Genomic DNA, 20,819 nt, shown 5'->3' on the forward strand with positions numbered 1-20,819 from the left:
GCTAGGTTCTTCCCAAAGGTACTTGTGGCTTTGCTGAAGGTTGTGACTTGTCGGTGTATCTCCAGCTGATCACACTCCCATGGGATCATGCGATCAATGTAGTCAATCAATCCAACTCTAACCTCCCCACTCAAAGCTCCTACCGCTAGAGCTTTATAATGATACCGTGGGTTCAAAAAATACCTAGTTGCATGTATAGGGCGATGGAGTTGATTGTTCCATCTTTCACCAATGATTGCCCAAATGGGCCCATACTTAGCCACTTTATCCTTGTATGCCCTCTTTATTTATTCCTTTGCTTGATCCATAGCTTCATAAATGAAGCCCATAGCCAATCTTTCCCCATCCACCAACTGCAACACCTTAACTAGTGGCTCAACAACCTTCACAATCTCTGCTGCCTTTCTCCAAAATATTTCTTCATTAACTTTCTTTTTCAATTCTTTGCCTTCTTGTTTGAGAGACCACTGGCTTTGATTCCATTCATCACTGGAAAATATCTTTTGCAAGTTTCTATGTTGTGAAAGCATAGATTGCAATGTAAAAAAATGAGTAGCAAATCTAGTGATGGCAAGCCTAATAATATCCCTGCCCCCTGTGTGTCTCCTCATAAGGTTCAAAATCCATGAATGGTTGTAGATAAATTTTGTTATTCTTTTGGCATGATCTATAGTGTTTTTGACCCAATCTAATTTGCCAATATCCTCAAGCATGAGGTCTATGCAATGTGCAGCACATGGGGTCCAAAATATGGTTATGTGTTTTTCCTCTTACAATTTACCCGCAAGAACATAGTTAGAGGCATTATCTGTGATGACTTGAACAACATTAGCCACCCCCACCTCCTCAACAACCTCATCTAATAGCTGAAACAACAATTGTCCATCTTTCAACCTATCAGATGCCTCAACTGATTTTAGAAACATGGTTCCAAGTGGGCAGAAGATAAGAAAGTTTATGATGGTAGGGTTCCTTTGATTAGTCCATCCATCTGACATGATGGTACATTCTGTTCTTGCTCATGAGTTGTTGAAATCATTCAAATACTCATTAATGGAGGAAATTTCTTTCTACAAATGATACCCCCTTATCTCATGCATAGTAGGGCCTTTGAAGCCTTTTCCAACAGCATATATGGCGTCAAACATAGACTCATAATATGATGAACGAGAAGCATTGAAGGGGATATCACCATCATACCACCATCTACATATGTAATCACAAGCAACCTCCCTCAATTCTTTCTTCCAATGGTCATCTAAAGTGGGCTACGAAGTTCTGCTAGCTTCAGGACCATGTGCATATGATGGAGAGGAGGGTGTGATAGTGAAATAACTTTTGATATTCATATCACCCTTCTTTTTCATTTTACCCTTACACTTTCCATGAATAGACTCCAAAGAGGGAGGAAAATATCGGAAGGGGTTGGATGCGTCAGTACAAGGGATAGAAGAAGAACCCTCAAAATCAAAATGGGGGTTGGTAGCCATCATTTTTTGTATACTCCCCTTCCACCCAATTTCAGCCTCTATTCCTTTTTGCCTAACCTTTTCTTCTTTAAATTTCTCAAAGCTATTTAACAAATCCTTCATAATCTCCCCAATCTCTGGTGATTCGCATGGAGTAATTTGGTCTCTAATCCCTGCCAAGTGTTGTTTCAGCCTGTAGTCGCACAGATTGTCACGACAACGCTCAAACCGGGGGCTGTCACCCTGATCCCCGATCTCTCTGTTTAGCCTGTCTCCCGCGGCTAAGGGGGGTAGACCCTATAGGAAAATGGATGACCAACTGCGAATCAGTTGGTTTGGGAGACACGAAAAGAAACCAGCACCAAATAGATTTTATTAAATTAATAGACCAATGCCTTTTGTAGTTAATGTTTAAATGATTACTTACTAAATATTGCAGAAATGTAAACCATGTAGAGCAATCATTTATCACCAAATAACTCAAAGAAAGATTAATTCAGATGCAAGAAAATGCTTAAATGATATTCCAATAATTTCAAACTTCGAAAGATAAAGATCGATACATGACCATGAAAAATGCTAACCAGATTTCACATTCATATAGTTAATTTTCAGATGGACATTAAAGCATGTTAAACATTAATTCCCACATCAAAATTTTAGCCTCAGCAGAAAAGGTGAAACCTAAGAAATTCCCGAGCCAAGACTGAAACTGGCAAAATATTTTTATATTTTTCAGACAAAAATTTAAAACAAAAAATAAAACTAAATGAAACTAAAAAAAATCTAAATCTCCCTTTTTTTTTTATAATTTTATAATTATAATGATAAAATTTAACCTAATTTAAGACTAAATGAAACAAACTCGAAAATAAACTAAACTCAAATAAAATTCTAAATAATTTTTTTTAAAGAAACAAAATAATATCTAAATGAAAATGAAATTCAAATATATACAAATGAAATGGAGTTTAAAATATAATAAAATAAAGTCCTAAAATAAGATCTGAATTCTAAAACACAGAATCTAAAATCTAATTTCTAAATAAAACAGACACAAAAAGGAAATGATATTATTATTTTTATTATATATATATTTTTATGATTTTTTAAAATAAAACAAAACAAAACATTAAATAAAAATCTAATCTGGAGCAAATGAGAATCGATTTCATATATATCTAAAACAAAACAAAGCTCAAATAAAAAGAAAAAAAAAATACTTAGTCCACAGTCAAAAATCGACCTCAAATAAAAATCAAATTTTTTGATTTAAATTTTTTATACCTAAATCAAACGAACAGACTTACGCTAAAATATAAATGACGCTTAAAAAAAAAAAAAAAAACTAAACTAAAGCTACCTAACTGCTCGACGCAAAGAGGAAAACCTGGCCCGTAATAAGAAAAAACGTGATTTAGTGCGGTTTGCAGATTCTTTGGACGACGGACGGAGAGTGCTCTTCGAGTTTGCAGCTTCCAGTGATTTTTAATGGCACAGGTCTTGAACCCAAAATCGTATTGAAAATTACCTGACACCCACGCTGTGACAATTACTTGGCCTGTAGAAAACGTGACTTCTTACAGTGCTTTTGCAGGGGCGTGGAGTTCTTCAGCAACTGGAGCAGCGCGTGGATAAGGGACGATGTTGCTGGAAGCACGCAGGCAATGAATAATTTTACCAACGCCCAGAAGAAAACTTGAAATGCTGGCCACGTTAAACTTTATGCCAAAAACCCAAAAATCGAATTTTCTGCCTTCGCTTACGAGTATCTTGTAGGACGACGGCTGCAAAGGATTTTACCATGCAGGAAGAAAAAAAGACGTAGAGAATAAATTGCGCAGAACCTGAAAGATCTTTCCCAAAAAAAAATGATACGCTGATCTTCAAACTCGGTAGGCCTGGACGAGTTTCGATGGCAACATGATGAATCAAATGCACAGGTGATTGCGTGAGGGATGAAGAATGGTGGGCAAGATGCGTTTTGCAGATAGAGGTGTTTGGCAATGGCAGCAAAGCTCAAAGGAACTGATCGATGGGAGGTCGAAACAATAGCTATGTGACAAATTTGCGTGAATATGCTGCAGATTGGACGCGGGGGAAGTGATTTTTGAAAGCTGCGTAGGTGGGAGAAGAAAACATGGGGAAGGAGTGGAGGTAGAAAAAAAACGCAGACAAGTAGCGTGAATGATTTTGAGAGGATGCAGCGTGGAGGTGATTGCTGTTTGGCGTGGAGAAGGAAACGAAAACCTGCATGACGGAGAAGCTATGATGGATATGGCTGCGTGAGATATAATGCAAAGTGGACAGATTGCTGAGTGGGCAGCAACGTGGAACTGGATTGATGGCTGGAGATGAAATCCCTGCAAATTCCTTTCATATAAAATTTGAAAACCCTGAACAACAGACAACACTGATAAACTCTCGGATGCTTCAGAAACCCTGCAACCTGAAATGAAAAATTACCCAAAAATAATATGTGCATGAGCAAAATCAAATCCCTAGATCAACATTTACAAGTTTTGACTCTTAAACAACCAGATTTATCAATAATCAGCAGTTATATTATCAAAATTCCAGATTTATAATGAAATACTTGAGAAATCTCTCATGTGAATCAGAAAACATAAACTAAATGATAAACCTAGGATCAAAACTAGCTGGGCTCTGCAAGAGAATGCTTGCAGGAGTTGGCTGGTTCAGCCGAGAACTTCCCCAAACGGCCACTGATCTTCTTCAATAAGGGTTTCCTGCACAACTCACTTCAACCATCAATAAAGAGAGAAAAAACAATACTAGATCTCAAAAGCAATGGAGATACCTTCCATTACTTTAGAAAACCTAATGCCATTCAAACCCTAGCAAGTGAACAAGATACCTCTGCTCAACAATACTCTACAATAAGCTGTTACTAATGGCTGAAAATTAAAATATGCAGAAAATAAAATAGCTCACAACACTTCCAGAGAGTAACACCAGCAAGATTTCAACCCCAAAGTCTTTCTTTATTAGCACCAAATAAAGTTTACAAGAGAGCTTCTTCAGCACAAGACTCACAGATCGAATGATCTAAAATGACCCCTAGCACCCTATTTAAAGGAAAAAATTCCCAACAGCGAATTCGAGTGATCCACGTCAAAATGATCTCGACCGTCGATGAGGATCAACATATCTCTTAATCTCATCCGTCGAAATTTTAATGCATTAAAAAATTGAAATTTTGCATTTATTTACTCAAAATATTATTATTTTATTATTTTTAGGTTTTTACTTTATTTTATTATTATTATTATTATTATTTATTTAAATTATTATTATTATTATTTTTTTTTTTTCTTTTTTTTATTTATTATTATTATTATTGTTATTATTTTTATTTATTTATTTGTTTTTTTTTTAATTTATTTTTAAATGGATCCTCGAACTTAGCCTTTGGAAAAATCACCTAGGACCTAGGACTTAGCACTTATGAGGGGATTAAAACATTTTCTAACCCTCAAGACACTTTACATCATGACTTTTACAACTTTACATCTCAAAGGGGAGAACCCATTTGACATAGACCCTCATAAACCACCTAGTTCTGCGACACAACTATAATCTAGCAGATTAACACACTAGGATTCTCCTAAGATTCCAATGACAAAATTCATTCCGGCTTTGGGGTTAGGCTGAAGGAAAACTCTGCCGATCATGGATCGGTGAGACGAAATACCTTCCGGAACGTAGTTTATCACTAGAAAATTAGGTCCACCTAGGCAATTTACATACATGACTCATATCTGCTAAGATTATTTACAATTCACACATGCAGACTGAGTTTACAACATAGATTGATCGAGTTGTCGATGACTGTCGAATGGCATGGACATGTCGATCAAGCGCTACCTTTTTTGCAAAGAAAAGGCGGTGTACTGCTATGGGTAGTTGACACGTAGTGGTCAACATCTGGCTCTACTTGGGGACACATTGCTGCACTGTAGGAATGTGAGAATCTAGAATCTGCATCCACGCAACACACAATAGAAATAATTAGCGTCCATTCAAACATCATCATATAACATCTAAGCACATAAAAGATAGAAGCTCTTCATTTATTAACAAGGAAAGTAAATCTAATTCTAAATCAGAAATAAAATGCTGAAATAACAAGGAGTAGGGATAGAAATACAATACAAGGGATGCCCCATGGCATCATATATCATCTTTGAAGAACAGCTTGAGCATTTGGCCATTCGCTGGTAGATCAAGTGGTTCGCCATCCAATCTGCTCAAGTGGAATGAGTTTGGTCCAGCTATATCTCGAATGATGTAAGGTGCCAGCCACAAACTGTCAAACTTCTTATGTTTTCCTGGTTTCTCATTCTTGCGGTCCCAAATCAATACCATATCTCCCACCTGCAAAGATCTAGATCGAGAGAATTTATCAAAGCTTTTCTTAATGTTAGATTGATTTTTACATATAGCATCAAACGCTGTTCTACGAGCTTCATCTAACTCCACAATCTGATCTATTCTATTCTGAACAACATCTTTATTAGTAGAAAAATTTTGGAGGAGCTGATAAGCTGGCAATTTGAGGTGCACAGGTAAAGTTACATCCAAGCCATAAACTAATTGAAAGGGAGATTTACCAATAGCTTTCTTCTTAGTGATTCTATCTGCCCATAAAGCATACCTGATTTTGCTGTCCCATGATCTCTTATTATCTCCTACTTTCTTCTTGATAATGGTTATGAGATTCTTGTTACTTGATTCAGCAAGACCATTACCCTGAGGATAATAATTTGACGAATGAGATAAGACAATGCCATATTTGAAACAAAAAGATGAAAACTCTAAGGAACTAAAAGCTTTGGCATTGTCAGTGGTTTTCTTAGCAGGGCCACCAAATCTAGTAATGATATTATTTTCAATGAAATTCATAACCTTTTCAGTGGCATTCTTAGCGGGAATGGCTTCAACCCATTTAGTGAAATAATCCGTAGCAGTCAAAATCCATGAGTAGCCATTGCTAGAATTTTCATGGAACTTCCCTATGAAGTCTAGACCCCAATGCTGAAAAGGTGCCTCTACAATGACAGGTTGTAGGGGCAGGGCAGTAAGCTTCTATTTCCCAGTGAATAGTTGACAAGCTTGACAAGCTCTAACAAACTTGTGCATATCAGAAAAAATTGAAGGCCAATAATAGCCAGCGCTCAAGATTTTGTGGGTGGTAGTTCTAGCAGCATAATGACCACCACAAAATCCTGAATGAAACTCAGAGATTAATTTCTTGGACTCAGTGTCATCAACACATCTAAGCACTATGCCCTCAGGATTTCTCCACCCAAGGCCATCCTTCATAAGGCAATGCTTAGTGGCTTTCAGTCTAAGAGCCCTTCTCTTATGAGCAACTAAATGGTTAGGACATGCAAGATTCATCAAGTAATAAACTATGTCCTTGTACCACTCATGCTCTCCTAATCTTTGCAACTCCGGCGAAGATAGATTGCTAAGACAAAACAAACCAAGAGTCTTTTCGTTACCTTCAGTCAACATCTGAGCCAAGCCTTGGCCTTTGACTAGCTTGGTGGGTCTGATTTCTAAATCATATTCTTGTATTTTAGTAACCCACCTAGCACGAGTCCCTAAGCAATCAGTTTGAGTTAATATATCTTTAACAGCAGAATGTGGGACGAAAGCAATGATTTTAGAATAACCCACATAAGTTTTGAAGTGCTTAAGAGACTTGACCAAGGCATAAGCCTGCTTTTCCATGGTATTGTACTTCAATTCGGAATTTTGAAGTGCTCTACTCATGAAAGCGATAGGCTGGTCGTGACCATCTTTATTCTTTTGGAGCAGGACACCAGCAATGGTATCTTCGGAAGAGAAAGAAAAAATCATGAAATCCTTGGAATAATCGGGACTAACTAAGACAGGAGCTCTTGCAATAGCACATTTGATTTCTTGGAAAGCCTTTTTGCTATCTTCTTGCCAAACAAATTTTGCAACTTTCTTTAGAAGACTTTGAATAGGCTTTTAGCTATTTCTGCGTAATTTGGAATAAATCTTCTAATAAAATTTGTCTTTCCAAGGAAAGACTGAAGGGATTTAAGATTATGACGGAGAGCAATCTTTTGGATTGCTTCAATTCTTTCTGGGTCAATTTTGATTCCTTCCTTAGAAATGATATGGCCAAGTAAATTCCCTTCCGTTACTCCAAAAACAGACTTAGCTGGTTTCAAAGAAATCTCGTATTCTCTACATCTATCGAAAACCTGCCTAAGATGATTTACATGACTAATACCATCTTTAGAGAAAACAGTAAGATCATCTTGGTAAATTTCAATAAATTTTCCGATTAATCCTTTGAAGGCATAATCCATAGCCCTTTGGAATGTAGCCCCAGCGTTTGTTAATCCAAACGACATTCTGATGTATTCAAAGGTACCCCATGGTGTGGTGAATGTGGTTTTATGACGATCTTCCTTTTTAACCCATACCTGATTGTACCAGAAAAACCATCTAGCAGCGACATCTTTCCAGAACTGGTTACTCTTTGCAACAAAGTCTCCATGTTTGGCAAAGGTTAATTATCTCTCTTGCATGCTAGATTAAGGTTTCGAAAATCGACACACAACCTTATCGTACCATTCATTTTCCTAACAATCACCAGATTCGAACACCATGTCGAATGCCTTGTTTGGGCGATAATCCCTGCTGCAAGCATTTTCACAAGCTCTTTCTCAACCAAGGGGGCTAATTTAGGATTAATTTGCCTAAGTTTCTGGCGAAAGGGTTTAGCATTTTCATATTTTAAGGGGATAGTATGTTCCATGACATCTTCCCTATAGCCCTTTAATTCATCATAAGAAAAAGCTAAAACATCTCGATATTCGCGAAGTAAATCAGTTAACTATTTTCTTTCCTCCACACTAGTACCTCTACCAATTTTAAGTTTTAACCATTTTCGCGTTTTCAGAAGTACCAATGTTTATCTCGAGATATTCACCTAGGTCTATCTTGTTTTCTTCTCTCAACTTCGTGGCCTCATGTCGATCAAAATGTTGCTCTAAGGCAACCACATTCCTAGGAGTAGGATTTATGATATGCTCATGATTTAAAAATCCATCCTCCTCAGAAACTATCCGGAAATCCTCAAACTCATCCAAACTATTAAGAAAACGAATGACTTGCTTTTCATCATTGAAGACCTGCCAATGCTCTGAGTTATCTGGAATAGATGGTCTAAATATTACTTCCATTTTGATCTTATCATCGATTAGCTCATCAGATAGTTGGAAAGAAGTAGCAGCGACGACAAGTTCATCTGCCAAACTATTTTGCTCTCTTGGGATAGCTTTGAGGTCAAGAGCATCAAAGTGCTCCATAGCATCCCACACAACATTTCGATAATTCCTTAATCTTTGATTTCTGCATGTGAATTTATTTTTAAGCTGCATGATAACTAAATCAGAATCCCCCTTAATGCTAAGCAATTTAACCTTCAAAGATTTTGCCAAATCAAGCCCCACCAATATAGTCTCATATTCAACGACATTGTTGGTTGCTTCAAATTCTAATCGATAGGCAAACTTAAAAATGTGATCAAGGGGAGATTTAAGCACTATTCCAACACCTTTACCATGCCTAGACGATGTACCATCGAAGTACATGTACCAAACTTTATCCTTGAGATCCTTAATCTTATCATTGGGAGGAATTATGAAATTAGACATGATGGCATAGTTCCCAATGTCGGATTGCTCTTTGATTATCTCGTTGTGAGGTCTCTTAGGATTTTCGACATGAAATTTTCTTTCGGGCTCTCTATTTAGTCTTACAAAACCATCACCCCTAGGAGAAGGAATCATAGCATATGACCAGTTCATTTGAATACTTCCTCCTAGATCAGAGGCCCACTTTCTAGATAACAGCATACCCCAGGCATCAGGGACATCCACAACAACAATATCCATGACAACCATGATGTCTGGGTAAACTGATAGATGAACTTGCAAATCTTTGATTAAACCATGCACTTCAATTTTCTTAGAATCCATGGCGCATATGTTATAGTAGGGTCTAGAAACTCTTAAGTTAAGCTGTTCCATGACCCTTTTAGTCATTACACAAGCTGATGCACCAGAATCCAACATGCAATTATTCAATTTATATCCATTAACTAACAAGGTGATAAAGAAAGGCTGGTGATCTTTGTTATCAGCATCTAAGCTTTGCAAATATATGGGAGCATCATGATAGTCAACTTCCCGAGTCTTCTTTTGAGAAGTATTTACTTGAGGACCTTGAATAGCTTTTAGTAACTTGTCTCTTTGGGAAGGGATTTTAGCAATCTCGGAGACAGGAACCCAAATTTTTGCATTGTTAAACCAACTTCCCAAATCGACCTCTAATCCAGAGTTTACACCAGGGTTAGAAGTTCGAGGGGGAATTTGATTCCCGCTTTGATCTTTGTCCCTTCTCTGATAGGTCAAACCCTTATCTCTAGCAATTTCCAAGATTTGCTCGGGAGAGGGTTTTTCACCATATAACCTAGCCAAAATGTCATCTTCATTTTCAAGGTTATTTATACTAAAAGCTGATGAAGGATTCATAATGTCACGACTCTTCTCCTTGACCTCTATCCAATCATCCATAGACAAAGGGAACTTGCTACCTACTACATTTATTTGATCACCTGTTCCAAACAATCCATTATCTAAAATTCTTCTAACGATGGGACAAGTGGCCTCTTCATGAAGAGCATCACAAACCCGACAGTAAGGAGGAGCATTATCAACCAAATTAGTTAGCGGATTAGGAGGTCTCTGCTCACTAGATTGACCCTTCCTTTGCCAATTGTTATTTCTATTATTATTATTTCGAGGTTCAAAATTTTGCGTTTGTGCTCTTTCCATTTGGATCAACGTATTCTGCAAAGTGGTTATCTCCTTATTATGATTAATTTCCATGGTTTCAATCTTTTGAAGCAATTTGAGAACAAGTTCGCTTTCAGGTTCTTGAACTGCTTTTCCTTTAGGTTCCTTTAGTTTCGTAGCAGCTCTATCAAAACCTGGGATCTCAGACTTCCCAGATGCGGCCTTGTCCTTTTCAAGCTCTATAGCTAAGGCTTGGCAATCTCTATAATCATTAAGTTTAGCACGCCTTAATTCATAAGATGGCTCATGACTAAAGGCATCAATGTAAAAATCTTGGAGAGTTTTGTCTGTAGGTTTATAGTCTTGAGGTAATTCTCTAACAATACCATTAAAACCTTTATTAAATCCTTCAACAGTTTTATCCTCTCTCTTTTTTATTAGGCTAATAGCTTTTACGAGGTGTCTTCCTTCTCTCTTATCTCCATATTTTTCTTTAAATGCATTAATGATCGATTCTAAGGAATCAAATGAATTCTGAGGCTTTTCAGTAAACCATTCATGAGCATCGCCCCCCAAAATAAAAAGAGTCATTCTAACATCTTCATGATCGAAATCAGGAGACCTTGCGTATTTAGCCATCCATATACTAAAGTCTCTTAGATGCGAATTTGCACTAATCGCATTATCTCCCTGAAAGCTAGGCAACTTATCTAGATTCTATCCCAACTGATGGAAGAGCATTGGGATATCCTGGAATGTTAGAAAAATTGCAAGGGGCATACATATCCATGATGCTGTGCCTAACTTGACTAGTAAAAAGCAAATGGATATCAGAGAGGGCTTCTTGTCCAAGGTTAACAAGAAGTGTACGAGAAGAGAGTTTGTGTAATCGTACCCTGAGGACCTTTTCAAGATCAGGAGTAGGATTGCACAGACTGCTTGGATGTCTTCTAGTATACACTCTTGAAGATAATATATGAAGTGGAGTCGCCACCTGAACAAGAAGTGAAACACGAAAAAGCTCGAAATGAAAGAACCAAGGACAGAAAAACTCTATCCCCGGCAATGGCGCCAAAAGATGTTGTCGCACAGATTGTCACGACAACGCTCAGACTGGGGGCTGTCACCTTGATCCCCGATCTCTCCTTTTAAGCCTGTCTCCCGCGGCTAAGGGGGGTAGACCCTATAGGAAAATGGATGACCAACTGCGAATCAGTTGGTTTGGGAGACACGAAAAGAAACCAACACCAAATAGATTTTATTAAATTAATAGACCAGTGCCTTTTGGAGTTTAAATGATTACTTACTAAATATTGCAGAAATGTAAACCATGTAGAGCAATCATTTATCACCAAATAACTCAAAGAAAGATTAATTCAGATGCAAGAAAATGCTTAAATGATATTCCAGCAATTTAAAACTTCGAAAGATAAAGATCGATACATAACCATGAAAAATGCTAACCAGAGATCACATTCATATAGTTAATTTTCAGATGGACATTAAAGCATGTTAAACATTAATTCCCACATCAAAATTTTAGCCTCAACAGAAAAGGGAAACCTAAGAAATTCTCGAGCCAAGACTGAAACTGGTAAAATATTTTTATATTTTTCAGACAAAAATTTAAAACAAAAATTAAAACTAAATGAAACTAAAAAAAATCTAAATCTCCCCTTTTTTTGTAATTTTATAATTTTAATGATAAAATTTAACCTAATCTAAGACTAAATGAAACAAACTCGAAACTAAACTAAACTTAAATAAAATTCTAAATAATTTTTTTTTTAAAGAAACAAAATAATATCTAAATGAAAATGAAATTCAAATATATACAAATGAAATGGAGTTTAAAATATTATAAAATAAAGTCCTAAAATAAGATCTAAATTCTAAAACACAAAATCTAAAATCTAATTTCTAAATAAAACAGACACAAAAAGGAAATGATTTTATTATTTTTATTATATATATTTTTTATGATTTTTTAAAATAAAACAAAACAAAACTTTAAATAAAATCTAATTTGGAGCAAATGAGAATTGATTTCGTATATATCTAAAACAAAACAAAGCTCAAATAAAAAGAACAAAAAAAAAAACTCAAGTCCACAGTCAAAAATCGACCTCAAATAAAAATCGAATTTTTTGATTTAAATTTTTTATGCCTAAATCAAACGAACAGACTTACGCTAAAATATAAATGACGCTTTAAAAAAAAAAAAACTAAACTAAAGCTACCTAACTGCTCGACGCAAAGAGGAAACCCTGGCCCGTAATAAGAAAAAATGCGATTTAGTGCGGTTTGCAGATTCTTTGGACGGCGGACGGAGAGTGCTCTTCGAGTTTGCAGCTTCTAGTGATTTTTAATGGCGCAGGTCTTGAACCCAAAATCGTATTGAAAATTACCTGACACCCATGCTGTGATAATTACCTGGCCTGTAGAAAACATGACTTCTTATAGTGCTTTTGCAGGTGCGTGGAGTTCTTCAGCAACTGGAGCAGCGCGTGGATAAGGGACGATGTTGCTGGAAGCACGCAGGCAATGAATAATTTTACCAACGCCCAGAAGAAAACTTGAAACGCTGCCCACGTTAAACTTTATGCCAAAAACTCAAAAATCGAATTTTCTGCGTATGCTTACGAGTATCTTGTAGGACGACGGCTGCAAAGGATTTTACCATGCAGGAAAAAAAAAGACGTAGAGAAATAAACTGTGCAGAACTTGAAAGATCTTCCCAAAAAAATATGATACGCTGATCTTCAAACTTGGCAGGCTTGGACGAGTTTCGATGGCAGCGTGATGAATCAAACGCACAAGTGATTGCATGAGGGATGAAGAATGGCGGGGAAAGATGCGTTTTGCAGATAGAGGTGCTTGGCAATGGCAGCAAAGCTCAAAGGAGCTGATCGATGGGAGGTCGAAACAGCAGCTACGTGACAGATTTGCGTGAATATGCTGCAGATTGGACGCGGGGGAAGTGATTTTCGAAAGCTGCGTAGGTGGGAGAAGAAAACGTGGGCCAGCAGTGGAGGTAGAAAAAACACGCAGACAGGTAACGTGAATGATTTTGAGAGGATGCAACGTGGAGGTGATTGCTGTTTGGTGTGGAGAAGGAAACGAAAACTTGCACGACGGAGAAGCTATGATGGATATGGCTGCGTGAGATATAATGCAAAGTGGACAGATTGATGAGTGGGCAGCAATGTGGAACTGGATTGATGGCTGGAGATGAAATCCCTGCAGATTCTTTTTCATATAAAATTTGAAAACCCTGAACAACAGACAACACTAATAAACCCTCGGATGCTTCAGAAACCCTGTAACCTGAAATGAAAAATTACCCAAAAATAATATGTGCATGAACAAAATCAAAACCCTAGATCAACATTTACAAGTTTTGACTCTTAAACAGCCAGATTTATCAATAATCAACAGTAATATTATCAAAATTCCAGATTTATTATGAAATACTTCAGAAATATCTCATGCGAATCAAAAAACATAAACTAAATGATAAACCTAGGATCAAAACTAGCTGGGCTCTGCAAGAGAATGCTTGCGGGAGTTGGCTGGTTCAGCCGAGAACTTCCCCAAACGCCCACTGATCTTCTTCAATAAGGGTTTCCTGCACAACTCACTTCAATCATCAATAAAGAGAGAAAAAACAATACTAGATCTCAAAAGCAATGGAGATACCTGCCATTACTTCAGAAAACCTAATACCATTCAAACCCTAGGAAGTGAACAAGATACCTGTGCTCAACAATACTCTACAATAAGCTGTTACTAATGGCTGAAAATTAAAATATGCAGAAAATAAAATAGCTCACAACACTTCTAGAGAGTAACACCAGCAAGATTTCAACCCCAAAGTCTAATAGCACCAAAAAAAGTTTACAAGAGAGCTTCTTCAACACAAGACTCACAGATAGAATGATCTCAAATGACCCCTAGCACCCTATTTAAAGGAAAAAATTTCCAACAGCTAGTTCGAGTGATCCACGTCAAAATGATCTCGACCGTCGATGAGGATCAAGATATCTCTTAATCTCATCCGTCGAAATTTTAATGCATTAAAGAATTGAAATTCTGCATTTATTTACTCAAAATATTATTATTTTATTATTTTTAGGTTTTTACTTTATTTTCTTATTTTATTATTTCTATTTAAATTTTTATTTTTATTTTTATTATTATTATTATTATTATTTATTTATTTTTAATTATTTATTTATTTATTTATTTTTAAATGGATCCTCAAACTTAGCCTTTGGAAAAATCACCTAGGACCTAGGACTTAGGACTTATGAGGGGATTAAAACATTTTCTAACCCTCAAGACACTTTACATCATGACTTTTTCAACTTTACATCTCAAGGGGGAGAACCTATTTGACATAGACCCTCATAAACCACCCAGTTCTGCGACACAACTATAATATAGCAGATTAACACACTAGGATTCTCCTAAGATTCCAATGACAAAATTCATCCCGATTTTGGGGTTAGGCTGAAGGAAAACTCTGCCGATCATGGATCGGTGAGACGAAAAACCTTCCGGAACGTAGATTATCACTAGAAAATTAGGTCCACCTAGGCAATTTACATACATGACTCATATCTGCTAAGATTATTTACAATTCACACATGCAGACTGCGTTTATAACATAGATTGATCAAGCTGTCGATGACTGTCGAATGGCACAGACATGTCGATCAAGCGCTACCCTTTTTGCAACACAACCTATTAATGCCCCCATGACCATCCTTAATTTTTCTATGGCAAAATTTGCAATGCATTTGACTATCAACCATTTCAACATATGCCCAAGCAACATATTTCACTCTAGGTGCCATTTCTTCACTTGGAAATGAAAGGAAAAAATATGAAAATGAAAACAAAAAAATAGCATTGTTTCAATGTTCATTTCTTTCACAAAAAACACTCTTTTCAATTTCCAGATTTGCGCAAAAAAATAAATAAGAAAAAACAAATTGTTAGAAGTGAAAAAAAATACCTCTAGGCACAAACTACCTCCTCAAAGTTGCTCCAACGAATTAACTCCTCAATGCTGCTCCAATGGCTGCCCAAGAAGCTGCTCACTCCTGGTACAATGCTTGCCCAAGACTCTTCATTGTTACTCCAAAAACAAACTCCACAACTCCGCACAAATTTTCACTCAAATGCATTGAGATGGCTGTGAGGAAATGAGAGGGGTTGGGTCGGTTTTATAGGGTTTAGGAGAGGGAAATAGACCCCAAATAACTCAAAGACACATTAAAATGGGCTTTGGGGTCCCAAAAAACCCAACTTTAAAAAAAATATCCGCATTTTGGCTGCTTTTACCGAGCTGGTCGGGTTGTTATCCAGCGGGCCGAGTTGGTATCTAACTTGGGCGGTTTGGTAACAACCCAGTTGGTTGGTCCGAGTCACTGGCCGTTTCGACTCGGCCACCCATTAACTCGGTTTGACTTGCTCGTTTTAGAGTCGATTTGGCCGGGTCTTAAAACACTCGATTTGATTGTGTTTTTTTTTTCCTCCACAATGGACAGTGGATCGAGCGGTCAAAATATGATTACGGTAGATAGAAAGCCGGCAGGGCCAAGAGCCGCTCGAGTGACGTGGGGGTATAGCCAAGTAAGACGATGCTGGCTCTGATACCATTGTTGCATAAAATTTGTACGCTTTGTTTTGGGTCTTAATAAACTAGAAACATAGTATGAATTATGTAGTTATTAAATATTTTTATTAGAATATGAATGGTAATTTACATGGTTGTGGTTGTTCTCCTTAAATAGGAGTTGTCTAGCCATGAACCCCACAAGACACGTCCCTCGGGACCGGTGTCCATTCCTTATTAAGAATTTAATTCTTAATTGTACAGTGATGTGTGGTTTGACGGTAAGTCACTTGGGCGAAGCTTGGGAGACCGAAGTTCAAATCTCATTGAGTACATTGACCTGCTGTGGTGGAAGCTAAAGGGGCGGATTCCCCAGTCCTGTCTTGGCGGCATGTGAGTCTGCTCTTGCTAAAATCATAGGATCTTAGTATACCCGACTTGCAGGTGGTTGGATGTACTCCTGGTGTTATAGAGGCAGCTATGAGGATTGATCTTGGGTCTCCCATAGATTAGGACTGGCAGTTACCGATTCACCATGTGGCTAAAAAAAAGAATTTAATTTTTAATTAAATGTATTTAATGATTTAATTAATTATACACGTATATTTATTATTAATTTAGTTATGCAATTTTTAATTCATAACAGTTGACTGATATTTTGTTACCTGGTCATTTTATTTTATTTTTCTGTACCTTTTCTCAAGGAAAATGGTTTTGGTTATCCATATTTGCCTTTGTTTATTCCTGTCAAGCTGTAATTTTTTTATACTATAGGCCACAAAAGCTAAATTCCATTCTTTATCGTTATAAACAATGAAACCTACTATTTCATACCATAACACCTTGTGAGATGCGTGTGCAAGAACGTGTAGTATCGTTGGCTATATGTGGAAAACAAGTAATTTTCCATAACAAATTTCTACGTTATCTGCAATAGAAGGAATCTTTGATGAATGTAATAAATTTCCTTTTCGGGAGTTGTTGACGTCCTTAACATGTTGATATGGCCATGCAAATAACATCAGAGAAGTGGACAATTTAGCGTGTATTTTGGAAATGTCAGATAACTAGAGTTTTTTGAGCATGATTTCTGGTTGATTTTCATTCCGTTTTTGTGGTTACCCTTTGATGGAAGGGGTCCCTCTTATGAGATACTTGGATGATCACGATATTTGCAATTTTCTCTAGCATTTGGTTTGTTTCGTTGCAATCCTTTTTCTGTGGAAACATCATTCTAAAGTTACTTTCAATAAGGTTCTTCATCCCCTTACTCTAGGGAATGCACAGATCTTAAAGCTAGAGTCGGCTTTGCTCCTGAGAGTTAACCTTAATGTATTCCATTGTGATGTTGAGTCCTTCATTGAAGGAAACTTGTTGAATGTAGTGAACTTCCTTTTCAGGATTTGTTCATTTCCTTAAAATGTTGATATTGACATGGAAATAAGATTATAGAACTTGACTGTTTAGCATGTATTTTGGAAATGCTAGATTTTTAGAGTTTTTGGGGTGTGGTTTAAGGTTGTTTTCATTCTATTTTTGTTGTTATGCTTTTTGATGTAAAGGGTCCCTCTTGCAGCAAACTTGGATGGTCAAGACAATTGCAAATTTCTTGAGCATTTGGTTTGTTTGGTTATTTTTTGTGGAAACATCATTGTAAATTTACTTTCAACGAGTTTCCTCCCCCCCCTTACTCTAGGGATTGTGCAGAGCTTAAAGCAAGAGTTGGCTATACTCCTTAGTGTTAACCTTAATGTATTCCGTTGTGATGTTGATTCCTTCCCTATGGAGGCTTGGGCTCACATATTGTTCTTTTTAGCTTTTGTAGAGCATGATTGTCTTTGCACTCTTTTTGTCTGCATGTTGTAATTCCCTTGAATCTTGATGCACTTATTTGTTCTAAAGTAATATCTGAAGTAGTTAAAAAAAATGTTAGGGAGCTTGTTGATATTATTGCCTTGTGATTATTGGTCTCATTTATAATAGTCTTTATGGTGTTCATTTTATTGTATGCTACACAATTTGGTTAGGGTTCTAAAGAATCTTGTGTCTTTTATATTTTGGGATGCATATTATCAGGCTATGGAGCGAAGTAAAGCTGAAAAGCTCGAGAAGTATATTGCCTTTACATGGGATGTATTGGCCAAAGCTAAATATGAAGAATGGGAACATGGTGCAGTCCTTAAGCAAAATAAGCAAGAAGAATTGAGGTTTTAATTCTATTATTCTCTTTGTTCTCATTTGGAGGGCTTTTGGTATCTTTCACTAGATAAATTTTGAAGTCTAAAATTTGGCTTCCTAAGGAAGGAAATAAAATAATAGTGAAAGTAATAAAATAAGAGCTATTGATTTTTAAAGGGAAAGAAATAAAACAATCTCTTAAATCATATTTTTATATATCTCCTTTCAAGTGTAGGACGTTGGATGCAGAATTTAATTTCCCATTCAATGACTGCCCCACAATTTGAGTAAACACACTTGTTGGATGCAGAATTTAATTTCCCATTCAATGAATGCCCACAATTTGAATAAACGTAGAAGGGGATAGATAAATAAAATGACAAAAAATAGTAATACTTTTCTTTTTATTCCTATTATTGCTCAAACTCTCTCTTAGAGGTAAAAGTCTTAACACCAACAGGAGAACCTAGAGACAACTTTCAGGTGAGCCGCCCACTGTCACCTTGGTGGCCTTGCCCCACTCTTTAGATTAAGGAAAGAGATGTCCTAATCAAGGGGGTTAACCCTATTAGTCAAACATGCTATATTGGGGTATGGATGGGATCTTTCCTAACTTGGGTTTTGACAAAGAGGTCTAGTGATTTGTAGCCAACTTACCCTTGAGGCTTGAAGCTAAGTTTTGATTCATTAAATCATCTAGGTTTTTACAAGGTTTAAGTGCTATGTGAATTATGAAGTGTGGTTGTGTTGTGTCGGGGAAAAGCCATGATAAAATGTGATGAGGGAGTAAATCAAACTTGCATATGATTCAAAATCAGCCATGTAACCAGTAACTTATAATGAGATTAATGATTTATAAAAATGCTCATGTGTTGCAAGAAGTGATAGATATTAGATATCGTATTGCACTTATTCTTTCAGTTGAAGAAAGGTATTGTGAAAGCTCTGAAGTATGAGTTGCATCGTCATTCGCATCACCATTCAACCACGTGAAATAAATATGACCAATGAAATAAGGGAATAAAAATATCAGCTAGATTTATGCTGCAATCCCTTGAATCTTAGATCATAGCATGTAACCATTAACTTGAAAAAGTGTGATGAAATATGGGATATGTCATTCATTAAACCAGTCAACAATGCTCAATATCAAGTGCTGGAAACTCAGGAAAATAACACCATATTTTATGAGAATTATCAACCATAAAATATCATCCACCTAGAGAGATTCAAAGCATGTCATTCGGTGGAATTAGATGCCAATTATTAGGTGGAGAATCCATGAAACTTGTTGCTGTTTTAAATAAGACCTAGGACAGCAAGACGTAGATCAGATTTCATCTATCAATTTCAGCGAAACGTCGATGCATTCGAATCAATTAGAGGCACAATAAACTGTTCAATAAGCCACCAGTCCTAGGCATAAGATGAGATCAATGTTTGTGTGAGCAAGGACCATTTTAATAGATCATTTCAACATTAAAACAAGAGTTGGATAACAATTATGAAATGGAAAGTAACTCGACTTAATGACAATGTTCCATGGGGACACGTCCCCCAGTGTGGGGTTCATGCACCTCTCGAACCCCACGCACCTAGAATGAGGGGGATGTCTGGGGAAATGTTTCCCCACGTCCCCATTTTGGGGAGTCACGGGGAGACGCAAGGGGGGATATTTCCCAGTGTGGGGGACATGACCCCCTAAAAGGGGTGCTTTTTGGCTTCCTGCCTCAAAAAGGGCTAGGCGTCCCCAACTAATTTTTCTTCAAAACAATCATTTATGAGTGGGGAAGCTTAATATTGAACCCTAGGGCCCTAATAATGCTATGCAATTAATGTAATGTTAAATTGTTAAAGTAAAAGTGACATTTGTTGATTTTTGTAGCATCCAGTGGTATTCCTGCATGCCAAGAAGCCTTCAAAATCAGCAAAAGAAATTATAAATATTAGAAGGAAAAATTAAATTTTTATATTGGTTTATGTAGAGGCTCCAAGAAGCCTAAGTCGACACCACCATTAGAGGTGATGCTTAGTCAAAGGGCACCTACTTTACCACTATAAATAAGTCAGTTCAACCTCCTCACTTGGCATAATTCAGATCACTCACACAAGAGAAAGAAGCCATCTTCACACATGCAAAGGGGTAGAAGTCTGTAAGTTGACTGAAATCTACAAATACACTGGTTCTTTGTGATATTAGTTGGCCTGATTCTCCAACAACTTCAAGATCATTTTACTTGGACTTTAGCTATCCACCACTCCCTAGTCCCAGTACATTCCTTTTGTACAAATATCGTCTTCACGTTGTGATGTGGAACATAGGCAATTATCTTCGAATTCCAAAAATAATCTTTAAAGTAGGCCAAAGCCTTTACTAAGGCATTTGCTTGCTTTTGCATAATTTGTAATTCGGTTAAGGTCCCTATTACCGCTCAAACTAGCAGGGATCCTAGAGGGGCACTTCCTAGGTCTAGAGCAATAATGAAGCTAAAGCCCATTATCACCACAACTAAAGCTTCCTACTCTTTACAGACTTGCACCGAGGGGAGGAGACCTGATATATAGAGAATCACTTATGAAGGGTAGATCAACTAAGATGGATGTGAAGTGACCTCAATGACCCTTTCCTAGGAGAGACTCAAGAGTGGGACTTGCTTAATTCTTAAGCAAGGTGCAAGGTTC

The 20,819-nt window shown here is 36.9% G+C and overlaps 1 protein-coding gene across 5 annotated transcripts in view; it reads left to right on the forward strand.

The window, feature by feature from the left end:
- The window catches only part of LOC149231541 (E3 ubiquitin-protein ligase CHIP-like), a 200,788-nt gene that overhangs the window by 155,491 nt on the left and 24,478 nt on the right, over nt 1–20,819 (forward strand). For all 5 annotated transcript variants that reach the window (XM_089379225.1, XM_089379223.1, XM_089379226.1 and 2 more), the window contains one exon: nt 18,036–18,166. In XM_089379225.1, the coding sequence (XP_089235351.1) occupies nt 18,036–18,166 (131 nt within the window). The remainder of the gene's footprint in view (nt 1–18,035; nt 18,167–20,819) is intronic.

Source organism: Pinus tabuliformis, chromosome J (assembly GCF_031772625.1).
Source record: "Pinus tabuliformis cultivar Carrire ecotype Pingquan chromosome J, CPIR1, whole genome shotgun sequence".
Taxonomy (NCBI): Eukaryota; Viridiplantae; Streptophyta; class Pinopsida; order Pinales; family Pinaceae; genus Pinus; species Pinus tabuliformis.